Source organism: Mesoplodon densirostris, chromosome 10 (genome assembly GCF_025265405.1).
Source record: "Mesoplodon densirostris isolate mMesDen1 chromosome 10, mMesDen1 primary haplotype, whole genome shotgun sequence".
In the NCBI taxonomy this organism is placed as follows: domain Eukaryota; kingdom Metazoa; phylum Chordata; class Mammalia; order Artiodactyla; family Ziphiidae; genus Mesoplodon; species Mesoplodon densirostris.
This window is the reverse complement of record NC_082670.1, coordinates 62644029-62668226: the sequence shown is the minus strand read 5'-3', so window position 1 is coordinate 62668226 and position 24198 is coordinate 62644029. Positions and strand designations below refer to the sequence as shown.

At 35.3% G+C, this 24198-nt stretch overlaps 1 protein-coding gene across 1 annotated transcript in view; it reads left to right on the top strand.

The window, feature by feature from the left end:
- The window catches only part of TOPAZ1 (testis and ovary specific TOPAZ 1), a 69967-nt gene that overhangs the window by 23718 nt on the left and 22051 nt on the right, over positions 1–24198 (top strand). Inside the window, 8 exon segments of the mRNA XM_060110971.1 lie at positions 414–478; positions 2398–2543; positions 4134–4219; positions 4949–5074; positions 8555–8618; positions 16006–16157; positions 16363–16455; positions 18400–18515. Of these exon segments, the coding sequence (XP_059966954.1) occupies positions 414–478; positions 2398–2543; positions 4134–4219; positions 4949–5074; positions 8555–8618; positions 16006–16157; positions 16363–16455; positions 18400–18515 (848 nt within the window).

Here is a 24198-nt window from a genome sequence, read left to right as displayed (position 1 = left end):
TAATTGTAAAGTGCTTTAAGTGTAGCAATGTTTTAAATACATATAAATATTTCTAATGAAAAATACATTTATGTTGGTAAATACCACCTAAAAATAAAAATCACTCAAAGCTGTTTTTTTCTGAATAAAAAGAAATATAACTTTAATTGTCCAAAATAATTTGAAATGGTGGCTTGTATAATTAAAGGTGACATCAAAAACTGGGAAAAATGTATTGATTTATATTAGTTTTTCTCAACAGCAGAAATTTTAAAATCAGTGTTCATAATTTAAATAATGTAGAGTAGAATTATTTTCCTGCTTGACCATAAGCTAGTCGTTTAATTAACATCTAGTACATTCTGATCTGGTAAGCCTCATAGCCTAATATGGAATGCAGAGACTTATACTATTTAACTATAATCTCTTCACAGTGTAGATTTTTGGGCAAGGTGACTATTCAAGAAGAAAAAGAAGATATTTATGAAGTTTGCAAAAGGTCTGTAACATAACTTTTAATTACATAATGTTAAAATAGTCATTCATGTAATTTGTATCTTGAGCATATTTTTCATTCTCTCCTGTATGTTCTTGGGCTACTATGCCGTAAACAATACATGGGTATTATTTAATTAATGTGTCAGGTGTATACACATGTCAGGGATATTGTAAGTTACCTTAAAGCTATCACTAAGTGTTTGGAGCCATTAAAATATTTTTTGAGGGAGGAATGAGGAATAGTGATAAAATAAAAGAAAAAAAGATGTGTATGTGACTTCTATGAAGGTAAGACTAGCTGAAATCAGATGAACATTGCAATTTGCAGGTATCTACTATGTCTGCAGCGATTAGTACTGAGAGCTACAGTACACTCACTGGAACATATACAGATACCAAATTTAGATTTAGAGGACAACTTGGAGGTCATTTGATCCCCCACACACACCTGTTTTGCTGTTGAGGCAAGGCACAGTCAGGTCAGGTGACAAATATGTTCAAGTTCTTTAATGTTAAGACAGTGTTTTTCAAAGTGTGGTCCTTGGAGCAGCTGCATCATGTGGGAACTTGTCAGAAATGTAAATTACTTGTTCCCACCCCTAACCTACTGAATCAGAAACTCTGGGAATGGGGCCCATCAATCTGTGTTTCAACAAGGTCACCAACTAATACTGCTACATGTTCAAGTTTGAGAACCATTACGTTAAAGAAAAGCCTAGGTAAGAATTAGATTGGCATAGAAGCCTGTATGGTTCATGCCCACTTGAAGATCTTAAAAAGAAAATGTGACAAGGTTAACTTTTTTTTTCCTATTAAAAACATTTTGCTTACAAGCTAAATAGTTGCAACCTGCAGAGTTTTGTCATCACCTTGGCTCTGCCGTAATGACCAGGAATGTGACATTGGGTAAGTCACCACATTACCCTGGATTTCATTACCCAATCAAAATAAAAGAATTTTTCTAGATAATCTTTTCCATCTATAAAATTCTATAATTCATATTTGTTTGTGTTATGTTACTGCTTTTATTTTGTTTTATTTGGAGGGGTATGATAATTGCACATATCAATGATATCCCAAGTTGGGGAGAGAAGCAAATATTTTTATTTTGTGTGAAATTATTGAACTCCCATCAGTGCTACTAGGTTTCAACTGTTATAAGCATTGGCCCCTTTTCTTACTATTTTTACTCTCCGCTGGCCAAGGGGACCCCAGCTGAAAAAGCTTTATTAGAATGTGTTTAAGGTAAAATACTGTAGTATCTGAATGAGGGTATAAGTCTTTCTCCAAAAAAGTAAATTCATTTATATCTGATAGCTCTGAGGTACTTTCCACCCTCCCCCTTGCTTAAGTTATTTATTTTTCTAGGTAAGTGACCTCCAAATTAAGGGTTTTTTTTTTAATTGGCTATATAGGATCTCACGTATTAGAACACAGTCAAAGCTGTTTAAATCAGTAGCCTAGAACAATACATTTCTTATACCTTCTTCCCAAAGGAAGGTCTCAAGTACATGTATAAATTTATTATATATACATGTCCTGAAGAATAACTTACAATTCATTTATTTTATTGCACTATTAATAGAATCATTGCATGATCTTTTCTGGATTTGGATGCTAGTCCAGTTCCTCCTCAAACCTTTTGTCTGACATGATAAGAAATACTTTGCTCTAGTTTTAACCCCACCACCCCACTTCTACCCATACCCTAGCCATTTAACAAGTATCATTCTTCTAGTTAAGAAGGCAGGAACAACCTATTGAAAATACTGAAGAATCAGTATATGATGGTAGTACACAGCATAGTATGTAGACTACATCAATGCTGTCATTAGGATGTGTTTCTACTTATTTGATTCTCATTACTTTATGTTTTTAGAATAAATTTAAATTCTGATTTTGGTTTTTCTGCTCACACAGCAACGATTCTAAAAATACAGAGAATGTGGTTGGTGAATGTCAGTTGGCAGCGCTGGGCCCCAAACCTCTGTGCTTTTCAGTGCCAGTGCCACCTTTGAATCTAAGTGATCATCAGGAAGACACATTACTGAAGCCCTGGATGAATGGTACAATTTTCTAAGTAAAATTCTGTTGGCTTTTGATAATATAGAAATGATACAGGAGATTTTTCCACCCAAAACAAAAAAGTTAAGAAAAAAATTGAGGGAATTCCCTGGTGGCAGTCCAGTGGTTAGGACTCTGCACATCCACTGCAGGGGGCATGAGTTCAATCCCTGGTCAGTGAACTAAGATCCCGCAAGCTGTGTGGCAGGGCCCCCAAAAAAAAGAAAAGAAGAAAATTGAAACAAGTATAGGATATGCTAAGATTAGAAGGTTTGTGTACATTTAGTTAGTACTTTTGATGGAACAACTTCTGAGATATCCATATTTATGCGATAGTGGTAGTATAGGTAAAGTATAGTCTATACCTAAAATATTCATATTTTAAGTGAGTGTTTTAGAAATTTAGAATATAGTTTAGAATTTGTGTCTTTTTTTGATAATTCATAATGCTGTGAAAAAATAAACTAGATTGAAGAATTAATTTAGAAACAACAAAATCCTCTTGTGTATGTAGCTCACACCTAACTCTTCTGGACCTCCCATTACTGACTTCATGCTGCCTGGTGTTGTGTACTATAGCAGCAAGCCCATGATGATCACATGTTTTATCTTAAAAAGCTTTACAGGTTTCATAATGAAAAGTACTGCAAAGCTATGCAACAAAAACATCAGCTTGTCCTAAATTATATCTGGATGCTGCCAAAATGAAAAATGAAATTACTTAAGATAAAAACATTTTTGTGTTATCTTTAGAAAAAATAATTTTTAAATGTCCTAATTCTCATTTTAAAAGACTAACATTAAGGGATAATGATCCCTGGTATAATAGTCAGCTCGGGCTGCCATAACAAAATGCCACAGACTGGGTGGCTTAAACAACAGATATGCATTTCACACAGTTCTGGAAGCTAGAAGTCCAAGATCAAGTTTCTGGTAGAGTTCAGTTTCTGGCTGTCTTCCTGGCTTACAGACGGCAGCCTTTTCACTAAGTCCTCACATGGCCTTTCCTTAGTGCATGTGCATGCGGGTTGGGGGGGGGAGGGAGAGAGAGAGAGAGAGAGAGCTTTCTGGTGTCTGTTATAAAGACATTGATTCTGTCAGATCAGGGCCTCATTTTTACAACCCCGTTTAGCCTTAATTACTTCTGCAAAAGGCCCTAACTCCGAATACAGTCACTTTGGGGGTTAAGGCTTCAATATATGAATTGGGGGGAATCACAGTTGGTCCATAGCACCTGGGTTTGTCAGTAGTTTTCTTCCCTAAGAAAGGTTTATTGTGTGTAATATTTGTCTGTTTAACTTACAATCATTTGAATATATACTCAATTCTGCTGTGTAAGGCTTTTAAGAAAGCATCTTTAGCTTATAATGAATTTAAAATGTTAAGTTCAGATCTAGACATCCTTAAGGAACACCTAAGATGTAAATTACTATATATTTCACAGGAACATACCACAGCAGCAGACCTTGAATGGAGCACAAGAAGTCCAAAGTGAAATATTAAAGCAGATAGTAGTAATCATCTGTTTGATTGTTATGAAAGGAATAAGTTGTGACATATTGGAATGTAATGTCATTCTTAATCATTTCTAGATTTCAGATTTCCAGAAAAACATTCTCTTCTAAAACCGCATGATCCTGAAATTTGTGAAATATTTAAGAGGGAAAAAAATGTAGGGGTAAGTGCCCCATTTAAAAAAATAATAATCTTATAAGCTTGTACTTTGGGGCTTTCTGATTAATTTCCCTATCATCATTTAAGCAGTTCTGGATATTTTATGGATTTTTAAATGGGGGTTGGTGGTAAGGGACAGAAAATGGGTAGCGATTCAGAGGATATTCACAAACAGTATAACAGGTTTAAGGCAAAAGGGTGGGAGATGGGATATCCAAAACAGAAAATACAGGATGAATAGTTCCCTGTGATGAAGGAGAAAGCTAGTCATATAAAGCAATTGATAGGAAAAGCCTGTTGTAAAAACCTTTCACTCATTGCCTTTTTCCATTAATCAGAAAAGCTAAGGAAATTTTTGGTTCTAATAAATACATCTGAAATATGCATATTATTACAGAATTAACTTTTTATACAAGTTAAAAGGGCAGGCACATGAGAAGGAGGAGGGAAAGTATAAACTTTTAAAACCATGTAAAGTAAAATGATAGTAACTTTGATGAAATATAAAAGTTTTACACTAAAGGAAATTGCAAAAATTCAGACAACTTTAAATTGATTTTTTTCATAATTTTTAAAAATATAAACTGTTTGGTGTTACTTTTTATCAAGTCAGCAATTTATTGTGATACTTTTTTGGATGTATAATACTTCTGGTTGTTTCAAATACTTTCTCACTTGATTGCAGTAAGTGTTTTACAATTAACACAGAAAGGGAATTTGTCTAATTTTCTAGGTGTTCCAGAAGCCCCTAGGGTTGATGATACCCCATAGATATTGCAAATTTCATTTTAATACATTACGTGGCTGTGAGCGATCACAGTGCAAGTTTGCTCACGTGCCTGAGCAAGGGAATGAAAAGGTAAAATATGTTAAGTCTTTGAAGTAGAGATTGTTTTAATAACCATCTCAGTCATATGTTTTAATTCAGATTTTCATCAACTCCTAATATATGAGCTTTGTCTGATTTTGTGCTTTACATAAATAGAATCATACAATTTGTATTCTTTTGTTTCTAGCTGCTTTTGCTCAACATTTTTGAGATTCATCTGTACTTTTTTACTTAATTGTAGATGTTTCTTTCTCATTGCTGTATAATATTAAATATTCCATTGTATGAGTATATCAAAATGTTTTTTGTTGATCAATACTGCTTTTGATGGGTGGTTTCTAAATTTGGTAAATACAGTAGTGTGCTGCATGTCTTTTGGTGAACATATGAACATATTCTGATGGGTTATACTTAAAACTGGAATTATTGGGTCAAAGGATCTACATATATTCAACTTTAGTAGATACTGCCAGACGGATTTCCAAAGTGGTTTACCAAATTACACTCTAACCAGCAATGTTTGAGAGTTCTGGTTGCTTTACATCCTCACCAGCTCTTGGTGTTATCAGCCTTTTAATTTAAGCCATTCTAGTGGGTGGGGAGTGATAACCTCCCTGGTGATTGATGAAGTTGAGCATCTTTCACAATGTTTGTTGGGTATTTGAATATCCCCTTTCTGTAAATATTTAAATATTTTGCCTATATTCTAGAGGATTATCTTTTTCTTGTCCATCTTAAGAATTCTGTATATATTCTGGATACAAATGCTTTGTTGGATATACGTATTGCAAATAACTTTTACTACTTTACAAGTTGCCTTTTCACCCTTTTATTTTTTTAATTTTTTTGGAGTATAGTTGATTTCCAATGTTGTGTTAGTTTCATGTGTACAGCAAAGTAAATCAGTTATATATATATACATATATCCACTCTTTTTTAGATTCTTTTCACATATAGGTCATTACAGAGTACTGAGTAGAGTTCCCTGTGCTGTACAATAGGTGCTTATTAGTTATCTATTTTATATATAGTAATATGTATATGGCAATCCCAATCTCCCAATTTATCCCTTCCCCTCCCCTTTTCCCCCTGGTAAACCATAAGTTTGTTTTCTACATCTGTGACTCTATTTCTGTTTTGTAAATAAGTTCATTTGTACCATTTTTTTAGATTCCACATATAAGCATAATTGTCTTTCTGTTTCTGACTTACTTCACTTAGTATGATCATCTCTAGTTACATCCATCTTGCTGCAAATAGCATTATTTCGTTCTTTTTTATGGCTGAGTAATATATGTATATATGTATATATATGTATATATGTACCACATCTTCTTTATCCACTCCTCTGTCATTGGACATTTAGATTGCTTCCATGTCTTGGCTATTGTAAATAATGCTGCAGTGAATGTTGGGGTGCATGTATCTTTCCAATTTATGATTTTCTCCAGATATATGCCCAAGAGGGGGATTGCTGGATCATATGGTAGTTCTATATTTAGTTTTTTAAGGAACCTCCATACTGTGCTCCATAATGGTACCAATTTACATTCCACCAACAGGCCTTTTCACCCTTTTATTTTATTTTATTTTATTTATTTATTTATTTTTGCTTAGTTAAATCTCTAATTTTATTTTATTTTAACATCTTTATTAGAGTATAATTGCTTTACATTGTTGTGTTAGTTGCTGCTGTATAACACAGTGAATCAGCTATACGTACATATATATCCCCATGTACCCTCCCTCTTGCATCTCCCTCCCACTCTCCCTATCCCTCCCCTCCAGGTGGTCACAAAGCATGAGCTGATCTCCCTGTGCTATGCAGCTGCTTCCCACTAGCTATCTGTTTTACATTTGGTAGTGTATATATGTCATTGCCACTCTCTCACTTCGTCTCAGCTTACCCTTCCCCGCCCTGTGTCCTCAAGTCCATTCTCTATGTCTGAGTCTTTATTCCTGTCCTGCCCCTAGGTTCTTCAGAACCATTTTTTCTTGCTTTTTTTTAGATTCCGTATATATGTATTAGCATGTGGTATTTGTTTTTCTTTTTCTGACTTACTTCACTCTGTATGACTATAGGTCCATCCACCTCACTACAAATAACTCAATTTCGTTTCTTTTTTATGGCTGAATAATATTCCATTATATATGTGCGACATCTTCTTTATCCATTCATCTGTCAATGGACACTTAGGTTGCTTCCATGACCTGGCTATTGTAAATAGAGCTGCAGTGAACATTGTGGTACATGACTCTTTTTGAATTATGGTTTTCTCAGGGTGTATGCCCAGTAGTGGGATTGCTGGGTCATATGGTAGTTCTATTTGTAGTTTTTAAGGAACCTCCATACTGTTCTCCATAGTGGCTGTACCAATTCACATTCCCACCAGCAGTGCAAGAGTGTTCCCTTTTCTCCACACCCTCTCCAGCATTTGTTTGTAGATTTTCTGATGATGCCCATTCTAACTGGTGTGAGGTGATACCTCATTGTAGTTTTGATTTGCATTTCTCTTATAATTAGTGATGTTGAGCAGCTTTTCATATGCTTCTTGGCCATCTGTATGTCTTCTTTGGAGAAATGTCTATTTAGGTCTTCTGCCCATTTTTGGATTGGGTTGTTTGTTTTTTTGCTATTGAGCTGCATGAGCTGCTTGTATATTTTGGAGATTAATCCTTTGTCAGTTGCTTCATTTGCAAATATTTTCTCCCATTCTGAGGGTTGTCTTTTCGTCTTGTTTATGGTTTCCTTTGCTGTGCAAAAGCTTTTAAGTTTCATTAGGTCCCATTTGTTAATTTTTGTTTTTATTTCCATTTCTCTAGGAGGTGGGTCAAACTTTTCACCCTTTTAAAAGTGTCTTTGGTAAACAAAATTATTTATCTTTATATAGTCCAATCTTATCCATTTTTTCCCTTTTATGGTGTTGACTTTCTACATGCTGTTCAAGAAAGCTTTGCCAAGATCATGAAGATGTTCTTTTATGTTTTTCCTTTTAAAAGTTTTCTTGTCTTGTCTGATATTTACATTTAGAACTCTAAGCCATCTAGAATTAATTTTTGTTTATGATGTGAGACCGTCTAGATACATATTTTTTCCCATGTGTATCTCCAGGTGACCCAAAACCATCCTTTCCCCCACTGCACTGCAGTATCACCATGTCATAAATCAGCTGATTGTGTATGAGTGGGTCTATTTATAGGATCTCTGTTCTAATCCATTGGTCCATGTGTTTCTCCTTATACCAGTAAAAGATGTCCTCCCTTCCTCAGTTGATTGCTAATCTTGACTCTGTTTCCTAGACTATTTCTTTGACAGAGATTCTCTGAATAAGATTTTTGTAATGAATTCAATGTACATTTCAAATCTTAGTTAACCTAACATCAGCTTCTTTATTCCATTGCTTTCAATTAACTTTAAAAAATTGGAATAAGCAAAAAGATAGGACTGAAATTTGTGTAGATTTTATGAAATACAAAAAGGTAATTTTACATTTTTCTTGACTTTTATAGGTTTGTATGGATGTGTTTAAGAAATACATAAGTATCAACGAGCTTTGTTTGCTACAACGTGCAGGTATGAGACAATGGAATGATTACTATGAATTTATTAATATGAGAATTTCAAACAATGTGCTATTGTCTTAATAGTTTGAAAGTAAATTCAGTACTTTTGAGTATGAAAACTGAATGCCTTAGAGTAGCTCTCTTGGTGTTAGAAAGGATTAATAATAAGTGTGGCATTTTGGTTAATAAAAAAATTATAAGCCACCTAACACTGTAATTCCCTCACATACTAATATTTTCGTGACATAGAAATTTTATTTACAGTTGTAAGACAGGAAAAAGGATATTGTTAATTGGCTTAAAATCTTTCTAAAGGGATCTTTCAGAAACTGTATCTTCCTTACTTATTAGCCCTTTTCTTTTTACACTATCCCTTGTAGCCAGTGCACCATCCATCATTCTGTGCAGCTCCCTAAATAGGGCATGCTGTGTTATAATAGAGAGGGCACTGCTGTCTCTACCCGGGATCCCTTTCTTTTATCCCACTTCCCCACAGCAAAGACCTATTCATCTTTCAAAGCTTACTCATAGGAAATAGGATAATCTCCTCTATTAGGCCCTTATCTGACTCCACAGCCTCATCCCATTCCCTGCTCCCATCTCCCCCTACTATGTTGTGAGCCCCAAGAGGAAGGGACCAAGCTTTACATTTGTCACCCTGACACAGCCACCAAAACCACATAGTATGATAGTAACAGAGCACCATATTCATCTGCTTAAAATCTCATCTAGCTAAAAACAAAATCTCTGACAAGTTTGTTTTGCTGGTGATATCATCTCCTCTAAGGATTAGAGGAAGCATATGAGGGAACTGGTAGTCTGGACTTAATCCAGCTGTAGCAAGGAGGAAGTAGTTAAGGTAGAAGTAATAGGAGCCTATATAGGGAATATACCTGTCACCTGACAGGTTGTGATAACCAAGGAGGAGAAGCTACATATGGTTAGATATGGATGAACATTTATATTCCAGAAATAATTCCATAACATATATGGAAGAAAAGAGGATGACATGGGAAAAATGCAAAATTCCCCCAAACATAATTCTGGTTGTGTGAATATCCAGTATGGGAAAAGGAAAAATACATGTTTATTCAGTTATAAAATAATAAATACAGCAAACAAAAATAAAAACCTAGGGCTTCCCTGGTGGCGCAGTGGTTGAGAGTCCGCCGATGTAGGGGACAGGGGTTTGTGCCCCGGTCCGGGAAGGTCCCACATGCCACGGAGCGGCTGGGCCCGTGAGCCATGGCCGGTGAGCCTGCGCGTCCGGAGCCTGTGCTCCGCAACGGGAGAGGCCACAACAGTGAGAGGCCTGCGTACCGCAAAAAAAAAAAAAAAAAAAAAAAAAAAAACCTATAGTGAAGAATAAGTGCAGGAAGTTGGCAAAAACCTATATAAATTACTTTTGATGTGAAAATAGAAAGTTAGATCAGCGGAACAGATAGATAGCTCAGAATAAACTTGATATTATGTATAAAGAGGTTTAGTGTTTAGAAAGACCATAGGGTTTGGGAAGGAAGACTCATTTTATGAATGATGTTAGGAAAACTGGATAGCAACTTAGAAAGAGAAACTCTGAGTATCACTGGTATAAAGTATAGGTCTAACTGCTCAGGCCCTACAGAGAGGCCTCAGGGACCACCTAGTTCACAAGGGGAGGTACTGAGAGGGTGGGACTCCCCATTACCCTATTTAACCATAAGTTCATTTTTATCTGTTTTATATTTGAATTTCCACATAAAATTATTTTTCTAGAAGTTGTTTGACTAAAAACATTGTGAAAAACTACTACTGCTTAGCATACACCAAAATGAATAATTGTAGTATGTTGGTAATTCAGTAAAAAGAATTAACATTTTCAATCAGATTTTTTTGAAAGTTGATAATTTCTGTGGTTTAGAGTAATCAAAGGAAGCACAAAAGATAAAAGTTTGTTTATATAAATGTAAACTGAAAAAAGCTATTAGCTTCAAATATTTTAAAATATATGTATTCTGAGCTCCAGAGTTACCACATTATTGGATTCAAATGCCCACTTTTCAATCAAAAAGTCATATGACATACAAAGAAATGAGCAAAATATGGCCTATTCAAAGGAAAAAATAAATCAACAGAAACTATCCTTGTAAAAGACCTGATGGCAGATAAATTAGTGATTTTAAAACACCTGTCTTAAAGGTGCTTGAAGAACTAAGGAAGATGTGGGGAAAGTCAAGAAAATAATGTGTGAACAAAATGGAAATATCAGAGAGATAGGAAACCTAAAAAGAAACCAGAAAAATTCTGGAGTTGAAAAATACAATAACTGAAATGAAAAATTCACCAGAGGGATTCAAAGGCAGATCGGAGCAGGCAAAAGAATCAGAGAACTTGAAGATAGGAGAGTGGAAATTATCAGGTCTGAGGAACAGAAAGAAAAAAGTTTGAAGAAAAGTGAATACAGCCTGAGGAACACCACGAAACAGAACACTGTGGAAGTCTCAGAAGGAGAAGAGAAAGAGAAAGGGGTAGAGAGAATATTTGAGCAAATAATGGCTGAAAACTTCCCAAATTTGATGAAAGTTGTAAATATAAATATCCAAGAAGCTCAGCAAACTCTAAGATGAACTCAAAGAGACACACACCAAGACACATTTTAATCAAACTTTCAAAAGCCAGAGGCAAAGAGAGGATCTTGAAAGCAGCAAGAGAGAAGCAAATTATCACATACAAGCGATCCTCAATAAGATTATAAGCAGATTTCTCATCAGAAACTTTGGAGGCCAGAAGGCAGTAGGCCAATATATTCAAAGTGCTAAAAGAAAATATCTGTCAACCAAGAATCCTATATCTAGCAAAACTGTCCTTCAAAATTGAGGGATAAATTATAGGTATGACATTCCCGGATAAACAAAAGCTGAGTTTGTTTCCTTTAGACCTGCCCTTCAAGAAATGCTCAAGGGAGGCCTGCAAAGTGAAATGAAAGGGCATGAGACAGTAACTTGAGGTCATATGGAGAAATAAGGATCTCAATAAAAGTAAATACTTGGATAGTTATAAAAGCTAGTATTATTGTAACAATGGTTTGTACTGTACTTTCTGGTTTTTACATGATTTAAGAAACTAATACCTTTAAAGAAAAGTATATTATTAGTGTAAAAACTAGTATTATTGTAAATTTGACTGGTAACTCCGAATCCTCTTTTCCATATTATTTAAGAGACTGATGAAGAAAAAAAAAAAAAAAGGGCTTCCCTGGTGGTGCAGTGGTTGAGAGTCCACCTGCCAATGCAGGGGAAACAGGTTCATGCCCCGGTCTGGGAGGATCCCACATGCCGCGGAGCGGCTGGGCCCGTGAGCCGTGGCCGCTGGGCCTGTGCGTCCGGAGCCTGTGCTCCGCAACGGGAGAGGCCACAACAGTGAGAGGCCCACATACCGCAAAAAAAAAAAGAGACTGATGCATTTGAAAGAACTGTTAGTTAATGTTTTCGGGCACACAGTATATAAAAATGTAATTTGTTACCTTAGCAACTGAAAGGGGTGGGGATGGAGCTGTAAAGAAGCAGAGTTTTTGTATATTATTGAAGTTAAGCTGGTATAAATCCCACGGTAACCTCAATAGCTATAGAATATGCACAAAAGGAAATGAAAAAGGAGTTAAAACTTTCACTCAAAAAAATCAGCTAAACACAAAAGAAGAGAGTAATGCAGGAAACGAGGGACAAAAAAGACATGAGACATACAGAAAACAAATAGAAAAATCAGAAGTAAGTCCTTCATTATCAGTAATTACTTTTAAAGTAAATGGATTAAATTCTCCATTCAAAAGACACAGATTGGCAGCATGAATAAAAACACGTTATCCAATTATATGCTGTCTACAAAATGTTCACTTTAGAGCCAAAGACAAATAGATCGAAAGTGAAAGGATGGAAAAAATATTCTATACAAATAGTAACCAGAAGAGAGCAGGAGTGGCTATACTAATATTAGACAGAATAGACTTTAAATCAAAAAAGGTTACAAGAGACAAAGAAGGACATTATATATAGTAATGAAAGGTTCAGTACAGCAGCAGTATAAACATTTATACCTAATGACAGACGATCAAAATACATAAAGCAAAAACTTACAGAATTAATGAGAGAAATAGACAGTTCTACAGTATTAGTTGGAGACTTCAATACCCCACTCACAATAATGGATAGAACAACCAGACAGATGATAAGTAAAGAAATAGAGGACTCAACACAATATACCCACTAGATCTAACAGACACATACAGAACACTTTACCCAACAACAATAGTATACATATTCTTCTCAAGAGCACGTGGGGCATCTTCCCGATGTGTTTGGCCACAAATTAAGTCTCAACAGATTTTAAAAGATAGATATTATACAAAGTATCTCCTCTGATCACAACAGGATGGAATTAGAAACCAGTAACAGAAGAAAACTGGAAAATTAACAAAATTGTGGAAATCAAACATACTTTTAAGCAACCAAGGGATCACAGAAGATATCACAAGGGAAATCAGAAAATACTTAGAGGCAAATGAAAATGAAACACAACATTCCAAAACTTATGAGATAGAGTGAAAATGGTACTTAAGAGGGAAATTTATAGCTATTGTATAAATGTTTATGTTAAAAAACAAGAAAGATGTCAAATCAACAACCTAACTTTACAACTTAAGAAACTAGAGAAAGAAAAACAAACTAAACCTAAAGCTAGTAGAAGGAAGGAAATGATAAAGATCAGAGCAGAGATAAATGAAATAGAGAACAATGAGAATAGAAAAACAATGAGAAGAAAATCAATAAAACTGAAAGCTGGTATTTCAAGAAGACCAACAAAATTAACAAATCTTTGGCTAGATGGACTAAGAAAAAGGGAGAGAAGATTGAAATCGCTAAAATAAAAAAAGTGGGGACAATAATACAATTCTACAGAAATAAAAATGATTATAAGAGAATACTGTGAATAACTGTGTGCCAAACAAATTGGATAACTTAGATGAAATGGACAAATTCCTAGAAAAACAAAGTCTTCCAAGACTAAATGATGAAGAAATAGAAAATCTGAATAGATCTACAGCTAGTAAGGAGATTGAATCAGTAATCAAAAATGTTCTGACAAAGAAAAGCCCTGCACCAAATGGTTTCACTGGTGAGTTCTACCAAACATTTAAAGAACTAATATCAATCCTCAAACTTTTCCCAAAAGTTGAAGAGGCAACACTTGCTAACTCATTCTATGAGGCTGAGGCTACCATTGCCCTGATACCAAAGCCAGATAAAGAAACTGCCAAAAAGGTAACTACAGAGCAATACCCCTTATGAACACTGATACAGAAATCCTCAACAAAAACTAACAAACCAAATTCAGCAGCATATTGGAAGGATCATAGACCATGACCAAGTGGAATTTATTCTTAGAATGCAAGGATAGTTCAACATACAAAAATCAATCAAAGTAATACACCACATTAACAGAATGAAGGGGAAAAACCACATGATCATCTCAATTAATTCAGAAAAAGCATTTGACAAAATTCAACACCTTTTCATGATAAAAACACTCAAAAGACTAGGAATAAAAGGAAACTACCTCAACATTTAAAAAGCCGTATCTGGGCATTTTTATACACCGACACTGAACAATCTGAAAAGGAAATTACAAAAACAATTCCGTTTACAATAGCATAAAAAAGAATAAAATACTTATTAACTTAACCAAGGAAGTGATAGACTTGTACAATGAAATCTACAAAACATTGCTGAAAGAAACTAAAGATAAATTAATGGAAATGCATCCCATGTTCACAGATTGGAAAACTTAGTATTGTTAAAATGTCATTACTTCCCAAGTGATCCCTAAGGAATGCCAAAATAATCTTGAAAAAGAAAAAAACCTGGAGGGCTCATACTTCCTATCTTGAAAACTTACTACAGAGCTATAGTAATCAAAACAGTGTGATACTGGCATAAAGACAGACATATAAACCAATGGACTAGAATAGACAGCTCAGATATAAAGCCTCACATATATGGTCAAATGACTTTTGAGAAGGATGCCAAGATCATTCACTAGTGAAAGGATAGTTTTTTAGTGCTGGGAAAACTAAATATCCACAAGCAAAAGAATAAAATTGGACCCTTATCTAACACTATATACAAAAATTAGTTCAAAATTGATTAAAGATCTTAATGTAAGACCTACAACAATAAAACTCTGAGAAGAAAGCATAAGGACAAAAGCATCACACATTGGATTTGGCAGTGATTTCTTGGATATTACACCAAAGACAATGGCAACAAAGAAAAAATAGACAAATTGAACTTCATAAAAAATTTAAAATTTCGTTCATTAAGAGAATATCAGCAAGATAAAACAGCAGCCCACAGAATGGGAGAAAGTATTTGTAAATCATATATCTGATAAAGGATTGATATCCAGAATATACAGAGAACCCCTAAAACTCAACAACAAAACCTGATTCAAAAATAAGCAAAGTACTTGAAAAGACATTTCTCCAAAGATACACAAATGGCCAATAAACATGTAAAAAGATGCTCAGTATCACCAATCCTAAGGGAAATGCAAATCAAAACTACATTGAGGTACCACCTTACACCCATTAGGATGACTGCTATCGAAAAAAATAGAAAACAAGTGTTAGTGAGGGTGTGGAGAAAGTGGAACCCTTGTACCCTATTGGCAGGAATGTAAAATAGTTCAGACACTGTGGAAAAACAGTATGACAGTTCCTCAAAAAATTAAAAATAGAGTTACTGTATGGCCCAGCAATTCTTCTCTTGACATATACACAGAAAAATTGACAGCAGGGTCTCAAAAGATATTTGTACACCTATGTTTATCGCAGCATTATTCACAGTAAAATGTGAAGCAACCCAAGTGTCTGTTAAGGAACTACTTTCTCAAAGGAAATAAATAAGTGTTATAATTTTTGGTAGAATGTTCATATCATAAATTGGAATAAAAATATCCCCAGGGTCAACATGTTGGTGGGGGTTAAAACAGCAAGAAGGGGTATATGTCAAAATTGTCTGCATCCACCCCTAAACAAGCCACTGCCTAAAGTCTCCATGGGAGTGTGGCTCCTTAGGAGTTTGTATTTAGACCATTATGTATGAGGCAATTTGGCCCTGTTTTTTGTGGATAGCACGTGAGTTAGCTCCCAATCTAGTGCCTAACATCCTGGTTAACATGTTATTGCCATTAACTTTTGCTTTAATTTATTTTCATCAAGTATTTCTGATACTGGAAGTGTACCTTTTAAGAAAATGAATTTATACTACTTGATCTTTAAATATGGAAAGATTGTCTAATTTAGGAAAGATGAATATCTTAAAAGCAGCAAATAACTTTAATATATACTTCTTCCTTTTTAGTAAACATGTTTATGGCATACTACAGCAAGTTCCCTCCGGGTATACACTTTGATCTACAAGTGCTAAATAACCTTCTCAATTCTTTACTCAAACATTGTTTACTGAGAGAAGTATTTCAGGTCATGAGCCTCAGCATAATGGTTAAAATGCTGGTAAGTAACCTGAAAATATATTTTTCTAATATTTTAAGTTAATTTATCTGTTATATTTTTTGTTTGTATAATTGAGCAGTTACATTTCTGTTTGTTGAATACTTCGTAGAGAACACTTGTGTTTTTCAGCATAAACGAATTTGAGAAACTTAAGGTGTACTGAAAGAAGACATGAAAATGAGTGTAATTTTTTTGTTTTATGCAGCCTGCTCTGAAAATATTACTAAAAACATTTGAGTGTGTGGCAACTATGAAATTAAGGAATGCTGTACCTGCTTTAATTGATATCTTTTGCAAGGTATGATTTCATTTTATCCCTTTTATTCTCTAGTACTGAATAACCAAGAAAATAATGATTTCTGCTTACACTCTTAAATTGCCTTTTACTCACATTCTTAATGCCAAAGAATTGTTTTCAGAAATGTTCTTTTTCTCCCAAAATAGGGTTTATAAACAGACTCCAGTGACTGACAGAGCTTCCCCTTAATTAAATAGTTGTAAGCACTTGAGGTGACTTCTTTCAGCTTCGTGAACTGTCTTCATCTCTACTTCTTAAGGATGATTAAAGAAAGTTTTCTTTTTCAAAAAGATGTGAGGTCATATATAACAAAAGTAAATACACAAATCAATGTATAAATAGTACATTGTTACCAAACAAAGCAGATAGATAAGAATATGGTGGCAAGGAGTTAATTTTCTATTTGGCATTAAGCAAAAAGAAAAACAAAAAATTTTACAGCTTTTTAAAGGTATATTAAAATTTTTACTGTTGTTGAATATTTCCTAGTATTTGGTACTACCCAGCCATTCATTTCAGAATAGGCTTAATAGCAGGAAAACACCCAATTCTCACCCATTCTCTTTAGGAAGCAGCATTGGAACCACTCTAGCAGATGAACAGATATTTCAGTGAATACCTCTAGTTCCACATTACAAAACTTGACAAAGTTACTTGCCTGGAAACTTTTTGAATCAAGAATTACTCAAGGGCCTCCCTGGTGGCGCAGTGGTTAAGAGTCCGCCTGCCGATGCAGGGGATACGGGTTCGTGCCCCGGTCTGGGAGGATCCCATATGCCGCGGAGCGGCTGGGCCCGTGAGCCATGGCCGCTGGGCCTGCGCATCCGGAGCCTGTGCTCCGCAACGGGAGAGGCCACAACAGTGAGAGGCCCACATACCGCAAAAAGAAAAAAAAAAAAAAAGAATTACTCAAACTTCCAGTTATGTAACAAATGAGTCACGGGGATGAAATGTACGACATGGGGAATATAATCAGTAATAATGTAGTATCTTTGTATGGTGACAGATAGTAACTAGACTTATGGTTATCATTTTATAATGTACAGAAATATCAAATCACCATGTTGTGCACCAGTAACTAACATAGTGTTGTAGGTTAATTATACTTCACAGAAAGCAAACTCATAGAAAAAGAGATCAGATTTGTGGTTACCAGAGGCAGGAGGTGGGGGGATTGGGAATTGGATGAAGGTGGTCAAAACGTACAAACTTCCAGTTATCAGATAAATGAGAACTAGGGATGTATTATACAACATGAAGAATAGAATGAACACGGCTGTGTGTTCTATATGAAAGTTGTTAAGAGAGTAAATCCTGAGAGCTCTCATCACAAGGAAGAAATTTTTTTTCTTTTATTTTGTATGTATATGAGATGATGGATGTTCACTCAAATTACTGTAATCTTTTCGTGATGTACGTAAGTCAAATCATTATGCTGTACAGCTTAAACTTATACAGTGCTGCATGTCAGTTATATCTCAACAAAACTGGTAGATAGATAGATAAGTTTAAAATTAAAAAAATAAAAAGAAATTACTACTCACCTGTAGTCATTGTAGAAAACCTCAGTTTAATACCTCTCAGGAATTTTATCATCAGGGATACAGTACAACCACCAGTGCTATACTTACTAAAAGACAGAATGAACACCAAATGAGGTACAGCTGATAAAGTGCTTGAGCTAACTTGGAGAACAGGAAGAATATTCAAGTTTGCATTCAAAAGTATTATTTTCATTTTTGCTTTAAATTCTTGATGTAAGCAGTCTTATGGTGGTTCTCAAATATTTGAAGAAAAATATGCTTCAAAGTTTTAAAATGAATTTTAATTCTGTTTGCCTTCATGTTTCATTTCTTCCATCAGTCTGTTAGTTTTTTCCACACACATTGGTTTTGACTCTTTCATATTTTTATGAGAATGACTACTGTTTTCCCTATTCTACAGCTTGTTGAAGCTGGGATGGTACTTGATCCAGAACACTTTAACTATATTATTAAGCTTTTATACCAAGTACAGGCTTCCAAGCAAGAAATAACTGAAGTTCTGGAAATGAAATCCAGGTAAGAAGAATTATTATAATTAGGACTAAAATATATGTATTTTGGTGGGGACTTAAAAAAGGATGAAGGCAAAGCACTTATTGTTGTTCATATGCTCACCATAAGCCCTTCTCCTTCTTTTGGCTATGGCCTAGTCACACTGTCATCAGCTGCTTCTAGCCAACCCTCCTGGCCAGCCTCACCAGATCTTTTTCAGTACCTGATTTCATCTCAGTACCTGGCAGATCAAATGTAAAGTCTCCCTTGCTCTGTTTCACAACTTACTTGATTCTACTTAATGCACTCTCTTATGTGTATACAAATTACTTTAATTCTTTTTTCTCTTTCACTTCTTGCCACATTAACTAAATAAAATATTTTAATGTCTCTCCTTCATTCTTTTTATTGATTGATTGATTGATTGATTGATTGATGCGTTGGGTCTTTGTTGCTGCGCACGGGCTTTCTCTAGTTGCGGTGAGCGGGGGCTACTCTTCGTTGTGGTGCGCAGGCTTCTCATTGCGGTGGCTGCTCTTGTTGCAGAGCATGGGCTCTAGGTGCCTGGGCTTCAGGAGTTGTGGCTTGCGGGCTATGGAGCGCAGGCTTAGTAGTTGTGACGCACGGGCTTAGTTGCTCCACGGCATGTGGGATCTTCCCAGACCACGGCTCGAACCCGTGTCCCCTGCATTGGCAGGTGGATTCTTAACCACTGAGCCACCAGGGAAGCCCTCTCCTTCATTCTTTCTCTCACTTGTTCACTTTCTCTATTCAGTTTATGGGCCTCCAAAGGCCTTAAAAAAAAATACCCTGTGCTAATTGTAAGAGTAGTACCATAATATACCTGTATTGAGAAAAAGGAAAGCCATGACTTATATAAAATTTTTTATTATGCTGTCACATACATAGAGAAAAGTATACAAATTTTAAGTATTTAAATGAACTATAACTTTTTAACAAAATCAGATTTGATAAAGTGCAAATGATATCAACCACCAAAGTCCTTGAGAGTGCCCAGAAAGCTCCTTCAGAGGAGCTTCCAGAGTTGTTTTTATCTTATTTCTTATTATCCTCTAGTACAGAGGTTTCCAAACTTTCTTGGTTCACAGTGTCCAGAGGCCAAAATAAATACATTAATAGTACCATTTATTAAGTAGTTAAATCCAAACAAGTTAATAGCAGTTTGACAGTGTCTGACAGATGTCGCTTGAAAATTTAAAATAACCTGAGGAGCCCCTGTGAATTTGCTCTCTGCTCTGGATGCCATAGTGCAGTTAGGGAATTTCAGCTCTAATTATACTACTTCCCTTCAAACACCAGCATTTAAGGTACATTTGAGTTCTTCAGGTTCTATGATTTTTTTAAATTCCTTTACCTAGTGATAGTTAATAATATTTATGTTGCATATGAAAGTTATGACAATTTATTTGGTAACCCCTAATTTTGAAAATTGTATCCTTATGCACTCGTCCCCTTCCTATGTGCTTGCTTCAAAATAGTTACCTTGTATTTTTTAGGAGGTATTAACATTGGTGACCTATTTATTAGTGAAGGAAAAAATTTAAAAATAACTCTGGGTGGCTAAGAGGCATAGATCATGGTTGGGGATATGGACCCAGCCCCAAGGCAGAAGGAAAAAGAAATTTAGTATTTATTATTTTATATTTGAATTTATATTTCCTGATGCTCTTTGAAATAATTACCCGTTTCTAGACAAGGGAAATGAATTTTAATGGACATTCTTATTTTGATTATAATTTTTAGTTAGCTATAGTTCATTTGAAAGGCTTTCACTTTCAGTGGATAAGGCTACTAAGAATTCTGCTATTTATATTCAGGACATCAGTGAAAATTAAGGTGTGTATATAATCTAGGAAATTTGTTAACATACATTTAATGACTTTAAAAATAGTATTTTGAAATAATCTTAGATTTACAGAAATGTTGCAAAAATTAGTGTGGTGAACTCCCATGTTCCCGTCATCTAGCTTCCTTTCATGTTAACATCCTACATAATAATAGTGCCATTATCAAAACTAGGAAATTAATTTTGGTATAAATCCATTAACTCACTACAGATCATATTGCACTGTAGTAGGATGCACATGGTTCAGTATATCTTATTACTGGTTAAGTTAACCTTTATCACTTAGTTAAAAAGATTATCTGCCAAGTTTCTACACTGTAAAGTTACTCTTTGTCCTATTGTAATGAATAAATATCTTGGGGAAGAGATTTTAGCATTGTGTATTATGCTGTTTCTCCTCAAAACTTCATACATTAATTTTAGTATTCTTCAGTGACTCTTTACTACAGGTTACTACTGTGGTATTTACCCAATGGTGATTTTGTATTTTCCCCATTTTTTCTACATTAAAATTTTTTTTATTTATTTATTTGGCTGCACTGGGCCTTTGTTGCAGCACGCAGGATCTTTAGTTGCGGCATGCAGGATCTAGTTCCCTGACCAGGTATCGAACCCGGGCCCCCTGCATTGGGAGCACTGAGTCTTAGCCACTGGACCACCAAGAAAGTCCCTTTTCTACATTTATTTATTTATTTTTAAATAGCATGCTTCCTTTATTTTTAATAGCTATTATTGCTGGGTTTTTTTAAAAATATTTATTTATTTATTTGGTCACACCAGGTCTTGGTTGTGGCAGGTGGGCTCCTTAGTTGCAGCTTACCAGCTCCTTAGTTGTGGCATGCGAACTCTTGGTTGCGGCATGCGTGTGGAATCTAGTTCCCTGACCAGAGGTCGAACCCAGGCCCCCTGCATTGGGAGTGCGGAGTCTTAACCACTGTGCCACCAGGGAAGTCCGTCCCTTTTCTACATTTATTAATTGGAATTTTTCAGTAAAGAAGAGCTGTCCCTTCTCCATTTATTTACTTATTCAAAATTTATGTCAGTGTGAACTCATGGCTATTTATTTTATTCTATGGGTTATTTATAATCTAATAATATAGTTATTTATTTTGTTGCTCAGATTGTTCCAAATTTGACCTTTGGGAATTCCTTCAGGTTTGTTCCTACATCCTTTCATCATTTTTTTTTTTTGTTTTTCTACCACTTTCGTGTTATTTGAAGCCACAGAGTTAAGTCTCATCTTCTCTTTTCCCTGCTCCAACATTGGCAGCAACCATTTCTCCAAGGAGCTCTGGTTCCTTTTATTAGAGAATGATATTTCAAATCCAAGACCTGAATGTGTTCATTGCTGCTAGAGTATCATTGCAGCCAGGTCTTCTCAGTGGACAGGGCTAAGAAATATATGTATGTATACACAACATACATACACACACAAGATATATATATTTATTTCTCTATTTTTATGTATATTACAAAAACCATGAGTACATACTGATAGCTTGATTCGAATCCAGCACTACAGGTTCATCTTAGCCTTCCCTTTTTCATATTTATAAATTCTTTCTCCAACAGTGAGAAACCTGACTCTAATTATCTACAATATATTTGCTCATTTATTCAGTCTTACGATCCACAAAAAGTAATTTCAGAACTGCTAACCCATACCTCTGTGGGAAAAAAATTTAGTACATTTTTAGTATAAGGTTATTATAGTATTCAGCCAAAATATTGCTTCCTAAGTTACTTTGTTTAGTTCTTTTTTTTCCCCTATGCCCATTCAATGTGGTTATTCATTTGTAGACCATTTAGGTTTATTTATTACTGTTTGTATTATATTTTCAGTTATCCCACATCCTAGCTGGTTTGAATTATTTAGGGAAGTATGTGAAAAATTGCTGTCTGTTCTAACAGTCAATGCTGTACTAAAAAGATGCAATGAGAAATGTTGCTCCAGCTTACTCCTGCTCCACCGTTTCCATTTCGTCCTTCTCTCTACCCCTTTTCCACCTACATACTGGAGGTAACCAGTCTTTCAGTTTTATCCTCTTATAATGAGCAGATGTGTATGTATTTTCTTATATCTACTTCTTTATTACATATATAGTTTAGAAAATAATGAATACTCTTTTTTTTTAATTTGCTTTTTTTCACTCAGACAGTATATCCTGGAAATCAATCTAAATCAGTCCATAGAGAAATTCGTCATCTTTTAAACAATGCAAAGTACTCCATTTAATGGATATACTTTAGGTTATTCAATCAGTGATGGGTATTTAAGTTGTCCCCAATATTTTGCAATTTAAAACAATGCTACTGCTCTTGGATTGGAAGAATTAATGTTGTTAAAATGACCATCCTGGGCTTCCCTGGTGGCGCAGTGGTTGAGAGTCCGCCTGCCGATGCAGGGGACACGGGTTCATGCCCTGGTCTGGGAGGATCCCACATGCCGCGGAGCGGCTGGGCCCGTGAGCCATGGCCGCTGAGCCTGCGCATCCGGAGCCTGCGCTCTGCAACGGGAGAGGCCACAGCAGTGAGAGGCCCGCGTACCGCAAAAAAAAAAAAAAAAAAAAATGACCATCCTACCCAAAGCAATCTACAGATTTAATGGTATCCCTATCAAATTACCCATGACATTTTTCACAGAACTAAAACAAATAATCCTAAAATTTATATGGAATCACAAAAGACCCAGAATTCCCAAAGCAATCCAGAGGAAAAAGAACAAAGCTGGAGGCAGAGCCCTCCCAGACTTCAGACAATACTACAAAGCCACAGTAATCAAAACTGTATAGTACTGGTACAAAAACAGACATGCTGATCAATGGAACAGAATAGAGAGCCCAGAAATAAACCTACACACAGTTGATCAGTTAATCTTCAACAAAGGAGGCAAGAATATTCAATGGAGAAAAGACAGTCATTTCAACAAGTGGTGTTGGGAAAGCTGGACAACTTCATATATTTAAATCAGTAAAGTTAGAACATTCCCTCACACCATATACAAAAATAAACTCAAAATGGTTTAAAGACCTAGTTATAATGACACCATAAAAATCCTAGAAGAGAACATAGGCAAAACATTTTCGGACATAAAACGTAGCAATATTTTCTTAGATCAGTCTCCCCAGGCAAAAGAAATAAAAGCAAAAATAAACAAATGGGGCCCAGTGAAACTTAAAAGCTTTTGTACAGCAAAGGAAACCATAAACAAAAGACAGCCTACAGACTGGGAGAAAATATTTGTAAACGATGCGACCAACAAGGGCTTAACTTCCAAAATATATAAACAGCTCATACAACTCAATATCAGAAAACCAAACAACCCAATCAAAAAATGGGCAGAAGACCTAAATAGACATTTCTCCAAAGGAGACATACAGATGGCCAACCTGAAAAGATGCTCAACATCGCTAATTATTAGAGAAATGCAAATCAAAATTACGAGGTATCACCTCACACCGGTCAGCATGGCCATCACCAAAAGGCTACAAATAATAAATGCTGGAGAGGGTGTGGAGAAAAGGGAACCTTCCTACACTGTTGGTAGAAATGTAAATTGGTACAGCCACTATGGTGAACAGTATGGAGATTCCTTAAAAAGCTGAAAATAGAGTTGCCGTATGATCCATCAATCCCATCCCTGGGCATATATCCAGAAAAGACGAAAACTGTAATTCAAAAAGATACATGCACCCCAATGTTCATAGCAGCACCATTTACAATAGCCAAGACATGGAAGCTACCTAAATGACCATTGACAGATGAATGGATAAAAATTAGGAACTTGTCCTTCCTTTTTAATGCTCTGGAATAATTTATAAAGCATCGGGACTAATTACC